General features: G+C 32.4%; 1 protein-coding gene across 1 annotated transcript; it reads left to right on the top strand.

Moving 5' to 3' along the window:
• The first annotated feature begins 6,125 nt into the window (after positions 1 to 6,125).
• On the top strand, positions 6,126 to 12,009 carry LOC107779016 (1-deoxy-D-xylulose 5-phosphate reductoisomerase, chloroplastic). The gene is made up of 12 exons (XM_016599356.2): positions 6,126 to 6,525; positions 6,618 to 6,793; positions 7,351 to 7,437; positions 8,035 to 8,160; positions 8,283 to 8,345; positions 9,060 to 9,209; positions 9,384 to 9,451; positions 9,686 to 9,797; positions 9,940 to 10,044; positions 10,160 to 10,281; positions 10,445 to 10,591; positions 11,682 to 12,009. Exons 1-12 carry the CDS (start codon positions 6,429 to 6,431, stop codon positions 11,848 to 11,850), a joined length of 1,422 nt encoding a protein of 473 aa, XP_016454842.1. The 5' UTR covers positions 6,126 to 6,428; the 3' UTR covers positions 11,851 to 12,009.
• Positions 12,010 to 13,004: the final 995 nt, after the last annotated feature.

The following is a 13,004-nucleotide window of genomic DNA, read 5'->3' as shown; positions in this document are numbered from 1 at the left end:
TTTCTCAAAATAAGCTAATTTTTTCAATAAGCTATGAGCGGGACAAAAGCCTAACTGCATTAAATTTTCAATTAAGGAGGTAATTAGTGGGCACAAAAGCCTAACTGCATTAAATTTTCAATTAAGGAATTAAGTGGGCACTCACCCTCCCAGCCTCTCAACTCTCATTTTTTGAGTGCTTTCCTAATCCTAAGTGCGTTGTTTTTATACGTTACTTGATTTTGCTAATGTTTAACGATGACGAATATGATATTATTTTTGAATCATACCATTGGAACATAAAGCTCCTATTTTTTTCAGTTTCTGTATAATCAAGTTTTTCTTCTTCCTATAGTGTAACATTTGATTGCGATGACCAAATTGGATTAATTGGCGAACCATATTCTAAGAAATTAGTGACTCATGCAGTCATGCTCGCACAACAACTAAAAAGGATAATATGAATTTGTTAAATGATTAAAATTGATGCCTCGTTCAAAGAAGATCCGAATTCAATAAATCTTCTTCATTGCTTATCTAGTTATCTTACACTTGTGCCGCCGTTTTTCTTTTCAAAGCATACTCATAAGTGGGCAGAAATTTTGACAAGAACATCAATATATTCCTTTTATGTTTAACTAAATGCTTTAGAATAAATTTCATTGAAGCGTTCATTACGCAAAAATTACTTTTCTTCTTTGTGTTACGTAAAAATTATTCAACTTTGTTCATTACCCAAAAGTCAATTTTTTTTCTTTTGTTACACAACAATTATTTTACTTTGCTCTATTTATCACAAAAGTCACCTTGGCCATATTTTATAATACTTTTACTTGAAAAGTCTATTATGTCCTTAACATTAATCCTCTCATTTATGTAATAACTTCTATATTATATACTATATAATATATTTTTATCTAGGTATTTTACTTATAATTAAAATAACTTTAAATTATTTTATTTATTATTTTTATAATATATCCATACATTTAATTTTTTTTATGGCACTCAATTTTTTTTAATCATATTCAAACATGAACGTATTTTAAATATAAAAATGATAAAAATATTTATTTAAAATAATAAAAATAGATTTGTTTAACAAATGATAGTTTTTTATAGTCAATAAAAATTTTAAAAAAAGTTTCAAATATATTTGTGTTTAATATTAAGTTTTTTAAAACTTTATCTGTTAATATTATTTATTTAAAAGTATTAATCTGATGTGTCATTTTGCTAAACGTGGATATTTTATTTATTAAATTAATGGGTATGGCTTGGCTGATAAATCAATGAGCTTTGGTTTTTTAATTTTTATTAAACATATTTCATTAAGCATGATTAAGAACGTGGACTTGAGATTTATTCATGGTAATGTTACTGACAAATTTAATAATGCTACTTATATATCTTGAAAATTAATATTAAGAAAAATTAAAATGTATGAATATATATTAGATAAATGGGAGAATTTATAATGTCAATGGCATAATAAACTTTTCAGGTGAAAGGTTTGTAAAATTTGTTTTAAAATGATTATTGTGATAATTAAAGCATAGTAAAATGATTTTTGTGTTACAAAAGAAAGAAAAGTGACTTTTGGGTAATAAACACAAAGTTGAGTGATTTTTTGTAACACAGGAAAGAAAAGTGATTTTTGGCTAATAAACACAAAGTTGAATAACCGCCCATGAAATTCACTCAATGCTTTAGAATTGTTACTCTTTCTGTTTTGAGACATATATTATGCGGGGCTTTTGCATCTATACCCGGTTTTGGGGTCACAATTAAACCTATACCCACTTTGCAAAAAAGTCTGCAATCGTACCCACTTTACGATCAACTTCAGACTTATCGGGTTTGAAGTTAAAAAAAATTAGTCTGAAGTGAAAAAATTGCACTTCAAATGCATTTAAAGCCAAATAGGTCTGAAGTGCACCCAATGGTTTCATGCACTTAAGGCTAATAAGTCTGAAGTAAAAAATTACACTTCAGATGCACTTAAGACCAATAAGTCTGAAGTGAAAAATTGCACTTCAAATGCACTTAAGGCCAAAAAGTCTGAAGTGCAACAAACATTTTCATTCACTTAAGGCCAATAAGTTTGAAGTGAAAAATTACACTTCAGATGCACTTAAGGCCAAAAGGTCTGAAGTGCAACAAACGTTTTGCTACACTTAAGGACAATAAGTCTGAAGTGAAAAATTGCACTTCATATGCACTTAAGGCGAAAAGGTCTAAAGTGCAACAAACGTTTTGCTACACTTAAGGTCAATAAGTCTGAAGTGAAAAATTGCACTTCAGATGCACTTAAGGCGAAAAGGTTTGAAGTGCAACAAACGTTTTGCTACACTTAAGGCCAATAAGTTTGAAGTGAAAAATTGCACTTCAGATGCACTTAAGGCCAAAAGGTCTAAAGTGCAACCAATGTTTTTATGCATTTAAGGCCAATTAGGCCTGAAGTACAAATTGTCCAAAAACAGAAATTTATTCTTCGAATTATATCAATCCAATATACGTTTTAATACCTAAATCTACTCCAAACGAGCTCAAATTTGAAACATAACCTCCAAATATCATCAGGAACAAACCAAATCATCAATTTGTCAAAATAACAATAAATCTAATGAACCCATTTTGCAATTAAAAAGAAGAAGAAGAAGAAGAAGAAGAAGAAGAAGAAACCTTAAGCAATAGTAATAAATAAAGCATCATAACAGCTCTGTTGTAAAACATCATAAACTACATTAAAATATGTTCACAACCACCATATAAAATCATTGTCACCCAAAGAAGAAGAAGAAGAAGAAGAAGAAGAAAACGAAGGAGGAGGAAAAAGAGGCCTGAAGTTGTTTAAAAAATGGATACAAGTTAAAAATTTTTTTAAAAATAGGTATAAGTTAAATGGGGGCGACCAAATAGGACGTCCTGTGTAATTTTTACATATTATACTATATATTACATAACTTTAGAAGGACGTTGGTCACGTTACACCAATTCGATATGGGCTTAGCGCCCAACACTTTTAATTAAACAACAAATTAAAGTTTTACGTCGCTATCCGTGAAATAGTACGGGCTAGCAGTTTTCGGATGAGTAACTAAAAAATAGCTAGTATTTGCAAAGTCATTAAAAAATAATTATTATTTTGTTGCTATACGGAAAGTTCCAGCACAATATACTGGAGATTGATGCACATGCGTATGAACTTCCAGCATATTATGCTGGAACTCCAACGCACGGAAAGTTCCAACTTAAGATACTGGAGATTGGAGCACATGTGTACGAACTTCTAGCATATTATACTGGATCAGTATATTATCCCGGAACTCCAATATATTATGTTGGAATATTTTCCGGATTTTGAATAATATTTTCGTTCAAATTTATCTTTATATGAAAAGTGACTAAATTTCTATTATTTTTGAAATTGTGATTATTTTTCAATTATCATTTGTAAATTTGATGATTTTTGAGTTTCACCGGCCACAGCCGTGTTTCCGACGGCGTTCAAGACCGAACACCTATAAAATAGACCAACATTTTTAATTCTTATACCAACTTATAAGACTATTGACTCCTTCAACAAAAAGGGGCAGAAATTATATTTAAAAGTTTGTATGCTCGCCGTTATTTCAATATTAAGACACGTATTTTGGTGGCTTTTTCTACTTTGGTGAAATGTGATCTAATGTAGTAAGCCTATGCCCGTTTGGACATAAAAAAACTTTTACTTTTTTCAGAAAAATTCTCATTTTTTTTCGAAACCAGTGTTCGTCCATGAAATTTTCAATTTTCACTTGAAGATGAATTTTAAAATTTTTCGAAAATTTGAAATAGTCCAAAAAGCCATTTTTCAAAATTTTCACTCAAATCCCTTACAAAACTTTAAAAACAATCCAAAATAATATTCATGTCCAAACACAACTCTAATTTTCTAATACTATTTTCACTTGAATTTTTTTTTCATTTTTTTTTTAAATTTTACAATTCTTATGTCCAAACGCTCACTACATTTTACTTTCTCCCAAGTTTTAGCTCCCTTTTAACTATTTCTGTTAAGTGGGTTTTTGTTGAATTGTGGAGCAAGATTATATTGGACATAGCCAATTTTCTATTGGGGTAGTACTATCTTACTTTTGAATATTATAAATGTATAAATTGAATTTTGATTAAAAATTAAAATGCTAGTTGAAAGTGTATAGGACTGTAGACCTCAATAATATTAAACAAAAAGAAATCTTCAAAAATAGCTCACTTTAGTTGATTTAAGTCTCTTTATCAAGAAAAAATCTTTTCTTTAGGAAATGTGCTTTCTCGTTAGTATTCATGATTAATTTTCATATTCGATTTTTAGATAACATTTAAAACCAATAAAAATCTTATCATCCTCTCAAAGATGAAATAAATATCATGCGTGGACTATATAGGTGGGAATCTCAGAAGGAAGACAAAGGCAAATTCCTTGGTACCTTAGATAAACATAAAAATGCATAAGTTATTGAGAAAATCCAAAGAATCAAGTCTAAATTAATTAATTGTGGGAATATAATCATATAGCTTCAACAATATACCATATGCAGTCCCTAGATGTGAATGATTCTCAGTTCGTCGTCATGCTTCCTTATCTCGCTTTTAATCCTCCGCCGGCATCTTATGTATATGATTCTATATAATCCTGCTATTTTATTTGCCCACGTACAAGGAGATAACTACTTATTCCCTTGCGCAACGCACCCTAGCACGAAATATCTCGAGATATAACATAAACATGTAATTATAGCGCAAATAGTATAACCTGTGATGATTAAGGATGTATAAAAAAAATCGATAAACCACACCAAACTAATAATTAGAGTCAAACCGGAAAAAAAAACCCGATGTGGTTTGGTATTGAAAAATAAAACCCGATCATAATTTAGTTTTAACTAAAAAAAAGTCAAGCCGAAACCAAACCAACCCGATAATATATTTATATACTTTTTAAAAATATTTTATACATATAAATATTATTGTAATGTAATTTATAAATATTTCTTAAACTTTTTCACAATTTTATCTTTTAACGTATTATTTCAAGTTTAGACTTAACATTCTTGAATGTTAAATAAATTTTATAGCCCATAAATGTAGTAACTCAAACAAAGTTCAAATCAATACTAATGCTAACAAAAGAAATTTAATTCAATACTAGGAATGACGATAGTGTTGGATAATTATTTTAGTTTTACATTGGTTTATAATGAAAATGCATAACTTAGTTTATCTTTTTCTTTAGTGCTTAGTTATGTAACTAATATTAGTATTTATTAGCTATACTTATTTTAGCATGACCTATAAAGTATTTTAAATTATGTTAATTTTTATTATGACTTATTAATTAGCAATATTTATTTTATATAATTTTATTATTTTATCTTTGTTACTGAATATTTTAGTATAATGCTATGACTTATCTCATATTATTATGTTAGTTTCTTGGAAAACACATTATATAGTTGTATTTTACTAGGACTTATGAAATATTTGGAGTACAAGTTACATATTTTATGCTATGAAACTTTATCGAGAAACTCGAGAAAAATCAAGATTGAAAAATCCGACTTTGTTGGTTTGGTTTGGTTTATAAATTTAAAAATCTGACACCATTGATTTGGTTTGATAATTGAAAAATTCGAACAAATCTGAACTATGTATACCCCCACCTGTGGTACAATATTAGTAATATCAAGAATATGAGTGAATTTGACTCTAATACAGATCTTGAACTTAATTCAACTCCACAAAATAAATGAAGATTCTTCTAAGTCATAGGAGGATACAACAATAATTTTTTATTATAACACTATTACTATATGCTATATTATGAAATTTAAGGCGAATTTCATATCAGGAAAATCCATATTATGTATATAAGTAAATAATTCTTAAAATTTCGTGATACATTTTAAAGTTGTGCAGGGTAAGCCCAAATTTTACAAATTTTAAGAATTTAATAGTATTATATACATTAAAAATAATTTGTAATATGAGAATACTTTTCTTTCATCAAACTAAGTTTTGGATCATTGTTTAATGTATTATGCGTTGTCTTACTCATTTCTATAAAGTACCGAAAGTTAGCGGAAGTATTTCAATATTAAACGTTTAAAACAAGAGCAAATAATGTTTGTACTTTGTACTATAAGACAGGTACGCTGCAGTGAGCATCGTTCATACGAGCCACATATTAATCCACAAACGAACAAACTATAGCCAGAACGAGACACACAGTACCTCTCTCTCTCTCTCTCTCTCTCTCTCTCTCTACACGGCTGTCCCCAACTTTATTGCCAAAGATTGCACTTTGGTTTGTTGTAAACTTCCTTTTACATTTCTTGAAAAGCTGAATTTCTTTTCCTTACTCCTGTGGACTGGTGCTGGGAGCAATCAATAGTGAAGTAATTGAAATGGCGCTGAATTTGCTGTCCCCTGCTGAAATTAAGACCATCTCTTTCTTGGACACCTCCAAATCCAGCTACAATCTTAACCACCTCAAGTTCCAAGGTTCTCTATTTCTACACACCCATTTAAGTTTCTTGGACATGATTTTGTGGCTAACTCTGCTAATAAATATTTCCATTGATTTTGTGTTTTAGGTGGAGTGTGTGTCAAAAGAAAGGAGTGCCGTGGGATTTCTGGTAAGAGGGTTCAGTGTTCAGTTCAGGCACCTCCTCCTGCCTGGCCTGGAAGAGCTGTTGCTGAGGCCCGGAAAAGTTGGGATGGCCCAAAGCCTATCTCAATTGTTGGGTCCACTGGCTCTATCGGAACTCAGGTTTGTGAATTTTGAAATGATAAGTATTCAGTAATAAATACTTAGGAAATAAGTGTTGTCTTTTTTAGTCTTGATTGGTTCTAGTTTTGAGGTTGGACTGAAGCACTAGTAGAATTTCTTAACGCTTTTGTATGTGTTAGTTACTTTGCAGTTACAGTGTAAACTAAAACACTAACTAATTTTTTTTAAAAGAGGATGAAAAGATTCAATATTTACCTAGATTCTAATATTCCCATTCTGCATCTTTTTTATCTGTTGTTCTTTGTTATTGGTGGTGTGCTGCTTTTGCTACTGTGTCAATTATGCCAGTTGTCTTTTGCTTCTTTTTTCTTTCTTTTTCTCTTTGTATTATCTTAGGTGAATGAAATTCCAGTTAGTATAGGTTGCTTACTATCCGAGAGAATCAAAATTTTGTTTTGATTCTCTACTTTTTGTATACTAGTATAGAGGAATCTCTCCAATAAATTAATGCAAATTATTACTTTTACAAAAGAAAATGCTAGTTGTCTTTTTGTTTAAGTTCTTCATTGCTTCAATTATAAAATTTGTATCTGCAGACATTGGATATAGTCGCTGAGAATCCGGATAAGTTTAGAGTTGTCGCACTAGCTGCTGGTTCAAATGTTACTCTTCTTGCTGATCAGGTTAGTTTTCATTTAATGCACACAAGTGAAAAAATGCTATGAAATTTCAAGTCTGAATAGAGTATAGGCGTCCAACCTCTCACCTTTATTATCTGTATCTGTATCTGCATTAACATTTTGTGGTCATTATGCGGCTGCTGCAGTTTATAGCGCGACTGCTTTTGTTTAAAGAAACGATGATTATTATGTTTTAACTATAAAATGCTGCCACCTCATTCCACCTGGCTGTTTCCGTACCTGCAGAATGCTACTAGCCTAGACGTGTCATGTTTGCAGCATTTTGATTGACATATCCCATTAACCATGTTGAAACCCAAATGTCAAGGCTATGCTTTCCAATCCGTGCTTTTTTCGCATTTTGTTTTTGGGTTTTGGAAGAAGAGCTTCCCACCTAAGGGAATGATGATAATCATTCAAGCTCATTTTATATCATGCCCTATTTATATTTTGGATTGCAATTTGCACAAATGTGATGGAATTATTGTTTCTCCAATATGGATACCCAACAATTGAGCTTCTCTGCTTAGACTTCTTTATCTGGCTATCAGGTATAGTTTAGCTTTTGCCTTGATGATAAACAATGTTATATCTGAGTAGGTCAAAACATTCAAACCAAAACTAGTTGCTGTTAGAAATGAGTCATTGGTTGAGGAACTCAAAGATGCTCTGGCTGATATGGAAGACAAGCCTGAGATTATCCCTGGTGAGCAGGGTATCATCGAGGTTTGTCCAACTGTCCCTAACTTTATTTTTGGCGACTAGGACTCTGTTTCACTAGTTGGTAAAATTACTTTGTGACATTTGAAAGAAATATGTTGATCATTGTTGTCTATGATGTGTTTCAGGTCGCCCGCCATCCTGATGCTGTCACTGTAGTTACAGGAATAGTTGGTTGCGCAGGTTTAAAGGTAAGGTTGAGGTTTAGTCTATCTGAATCTTTTCAAAATTGTTGTGATACTCCTGCCAAGATATCCTTACGCAGCCAAAGCAAATATGAAGAGGAGCACTGAGAGGGTGAAATGTGATTTATGTCCTGTTTCTGTTTTCTTTTTTTCTTTTGGGTGGGGATGGGGGGTGGGGGCAGGGAGGTTGGTGATTGGAGGGAGCTCCGATGGAAAGAGAGAAAATTAAAAAAGTAGACAAGATGTACCCTGCTCAAGTAAGAATTAGAAATCAACTAGTAGAAGATTTCTCGAAGTTGCTTTTTGGGTTGTATAATGGCAGTATGGAGAGACTTCCAATTTTACCCCAGAATGAAGCAAACTGCCTTCTTTCTATCCATGGTTAGGAGATAATACTACTTTCAGCTAGCCCTTTATTCCCTTGTAGGCAAAAATTCATGTAACTCCAATCACCTAGAAAGAGAAGTCTAGATCTTCAACAGAGCTAGTTCTCTTCTACTATACATTAATCATGCTTGAATGATTTTAGCTAAAAGTAGCATTGTATGCTAGTTTGCTAATGAAAGAAAATGTCAGTCATTGCTCTTCTTGCTTTGCTCTTTGATAAATACATCTTCATTTCTCCTCTCGTCTGATATAAAGCTAGTGAATCAGTCAAGAAAAAATGTGAATCATTCAGAAAACGGGCTCAAATTTATTAGTCTTTGTTTGCTTCACTAGCCTACAGTGGCTGCCATAAAAGCAGGAAAGGACATTGCCTTGGCCAATAAAGAGACTTTAATTGCTGGTGGTCCATTTGTTCTTCCTCTTGCGCACAAGCATAAGGTGAAGATTCTTCCTGCAGATTCAGAACATTCAGCTATATTCCAGGTACAGTTCTATGAGGCTGACTTGCGAAACTTACTGAGTATGATCATTTGTAAATATAATCATACACCTCTTATCAACCTTCCGTTTTGCATTGACTAATCTCCAAAATAACTTCCCACCCCAGGTCTCTTCAAGGCTAAGAGCGAAATTCTAATAAGTTTTTCTTCATTTCAGTGCATACAAGGCTTGCCAGAGGGTGCCCTTAGGCGCATTATATTAACTGCATCTGGAGGGGCTTTCAGGTGTAAAATCTTGAATACTGATAATTTGTACAACATCTCAGTTTTAATCCTTCTATTGCCACATTCATATCAATCCGCAATTCTAAATATTCAAAAGAACTCTGTTGTCCTCCTTTCTTTTATGTGAAACAGTTTTTCGAAATGTTTTGCACTACTTCATTATATTTTTTCACCTTTCTTTTAATCATATGCACGGCTTGTTAACCTTAAAACTGCTTATACTGTCACTGATAGGGACTTGCCAGTTGAGAAGTTGAAAGAAGTTAAAGTAGCTGATGCTTTGAAGCATCCCAATTGGAACATGGGGAAAAAGATTACTGTTGATTCTGCCACCTTATTCAATAAGGTATCTAAACTGTTGTTTTTAAATCTTTTCTCCACGATTATTGTTTCTTAAATTTCCAGCTTTTATTCCATATGTGAATCATCGGAGTTGGGTTATGAATTATTTGTGTTAGCCTAGGTTTAAAGGTATGTTTGTTTCTCAGGGTCTTGAAGTTATTGAAGCTCACTACCTTTTCGGAGCTGAGTATGATGACATTGAAATTGTCATCCATCCCCAGTCCATCATACATTCAATGGTGGAAACACAGGTAAAGATCCTTCAGCTCTGAGATTACATCAGTTATGTAATCTAGATGAATATTCTTATAGCTGCATGCTCATAAATTGACGGCTTTGGAATTCTTTTCCTTCTGTAATTTGTAGGATTCATCAGTATTGGCACAGCTGGGGTGGCCTGATATGCGTTTGCCCATCCTTTATACTTTATCCTGGCCCGACAGAATTTACTGTTCGGAGGTTACTTGGCCGCGCCTTGATCTTTGCAAGTAAAACCCATTCTTTCTTTGTGAATGCATTTTATTTTGCTTATCCCTCTCTAGAGATCATCTATGTTTGCTTACATCTTCATTTATTTATTTTTCAAATATGAAATAAATTTTGGCATTTCATTTCCAGTTAGTATAAGTAATTATGAGCATAATGGTATAGGCTCGGATCATTGACATTTAAAGCCCCTGATAATGTGAAATATCCATCCATGGAGCTGGCTTACGCTGCTGGTCGCGCTGGAGGGACCATGACTGGAGTTCTAAGTGCAGCAAACGAAAAGGCAGTGGAATTATTTATTAGTGAGAGGTATGTAGTATGTATTACTACATTTGACTTCTGTACAGGGTCACATTATATGTTTCAAATATTTAGTTTGCTAATAAATCAAGATTCATTGTGGCACCTGCTGGTAGTCACAGCAACTCTATCTACAAATAAATTAACGTTATAACATTGACATCTTTTTTTGTGGGTTGTTTCTCCATTAATTTGTCAAAGGACACGGTTGCTAGATAACGTCAAGGGATGTGGAGGTCATCGTATCCCTAATAGTTAATCCATCTGTCCTAATTTCTTGATATTTATTGGGTCTTTCAGCACTTAACAGTTTCCATAATAAATAGATAATGTATTCTTTTTTGAAATCTGTCAATAGCTGAGGTTATGCATAAGTTGACATTAGTGTTGAAGCTAAGTATTCTTGTTTGGCCGTAGCCGTAGAGTGATAAACACATAGGTTTCCCCTGTACTTGGTGCATAAATCTATTCTTTCTCATTTAATGTGCTTTAGAGTTAATCGATATATAATTGTAGCCTATTCTTCTCATTTCCCCCTTGCTGTCTATCTGGAAGAATATATTTGAGATGATTGAATGTGGTTCAGACTTCAGAGTAAATGGATGATACTTATTTGTTGCCTAATCATTTTCTGGTTGTGTTTTTCGGTCATTCTCGTGGCACTGCTAGAAATATTCGTCGTAATCTATTCCTTGTTCATCTTCAAAATTTAACTGTTTTCAGTCTATTGTTTTTTTTTTCTTTTACATTTATTTCTCCTGCCAAAGTTTAAGCTGAAATTGGTGATATCAGTAATCATTAAGTGATTTTAAGCGGACAAAATGGTTTTGCCTGTCTTGAATACTTACCTCGTATATTCCCAAAAAACAATTTGTGCTTAAACCTTCCACTTTGATTGTGCTCTTTTCTACAGCTAGCATTCTACAACATAATTTGATGTCTGTATCTTTTGAGCCTGCTAAATAATTGTCCCCTGGCTCTATGAGTATATTCTTAGTACTATATTTCTGTGTTTTTTTTAATCGTTCGACTGTGTAGGTCTTGTAAATGACCCAAAATCGTTTAAAGAAAACAACTGATGAATTTGTGCTCGTTTCAGAATTAGCTACTTGGACATTTTCAAGATTGTGGAGCTAACATGCGCGAAGCATCGGGAAGAGTTGGTGTCTTCTCCATCGCTGGAGGAAATCATACATTACGATTTGTGGGCTCGAGATTATGCAGCCAGTTTGGAAACCTCAGCTGGTTTTAGTCCAGCTCTTGTATAAATTGTTATTTGGTCGGCATGTTTGCCCAGTAAAAGGAATTTGTTTAGGGTGGCGCAATATATGCAAATGTGTATTGTAGTGAATGTAATATGATTAGGTTACATGTACTACATCAGCGAACTCACCCTTTTTAAAAGCAAATTCCTTTGTTACATGCAATTTGATCTCCAGTTTCTGTTTTTCTCCTTTTTATTAAGTCACTAAGAATGTAAGGACAAATTTCTGAAAATTTTACGAACAATAATAGGAAAATCTTGTATGTATATGATAAACGAACGTAGAAAAACCATACAGATTACAATTTGTCTTTTTTTGCCTCTTGGTCCTAACTCCTAACCCAATCGTTTAAACTGAATATAATTGGTGAATGTATAATGTGTATAATTTATATATATCGACTAAGAAAAATAAATAATGAATACGGCTGGCCGATTAGAGCCTCATATGGCCACTCTACATACTTCTGGATGTATAATATGTATATAATTTATATATATCGACTAAGAAAAATAAATAATGAATACGGCTGGCCGATTAGAGCCTCATATAAGCCACTCTACATACTTCAGCCTACATGATAGTATTATAGTGCAATGTTTTACATAAATCTATTTCTAAAGAACATCATATGGACCTTGATTGAGTGAAATTCCCTTAACCCCGTTTATCTTCAGCATTTGGGAATTAATACCCCATCCACCTTTGGATGGAAAGATAACCCCCTTAAACAATATTTTTCGGTGAGCTTTAGGAATTTAATACAAGAAAAAAAGTGTTGCTGTCTCTTTCTTTTTTTATTCGAATGTTCAGTAAACAAAGCATATTTGTTGTATTTCCTCTTGATAGATCATCAGAATCAATGTTTGCCTTAGAACTAACCTGCAAGGATTTACAGTATAAAATGAAAAGATCCTTCACAAAGAGCTAAAATATTAAAAAGATAGTAAAACCATGAGTTGGTTTTGTCAATTTCCTAGTGTTATACCTCAGTTCAGATATTATGAAGTAATTTTCCATTACCTTCTGCAGTTCACAACTTATGAAGTAGCACTTAATTTTTTTTTAATTTGATAGGCATTAATGATTGTTAGACCTTTAGAACGTTCAAGCAAAAAAAAATAAAAATACAGCAAATATCTTTCTTTTGGGCATTA

Source organism: Nicotiana tabacum, chromosome 4, assembly GCF_000715075.1.
Source record: "Nicotiana tabacum cultivar K326 chromosome 4, ASM71507v2, whole genome shotgun sequence".
NCBI lineage: Eukaryota > Viridiplantae > Streptophyta > Magnoliopsida > Solanales > Solanaceae > Nicotiana > Nicotiana tabacum.
This window is presented reverse-complemented; position numbering and strand designations above follow the sequence as displayed.

Coding starts and splice junctions, on each gene's coding strand:
- LOC107779016 (XM_016599356.2), top strand. CDS start 6,429: ATGGCGCTGAATTTGCTGTCCCCTGCTGAAATTAAGACCATCTCTTTC. Junction 9,210..9,383: donor AACATTCAGCTATATTCCAG/GTACAGTTCTAT, acceptor TCTTCATTTCAG/TGCATACAAGGCTTGCCAGA. Junction 10,045..10,159: donor ATTCAATGGTGGAAACACAG/GTAAAGATCCTT, acceptor TGTAATTTGTAG/GATTCATCAGTATTGGCACA.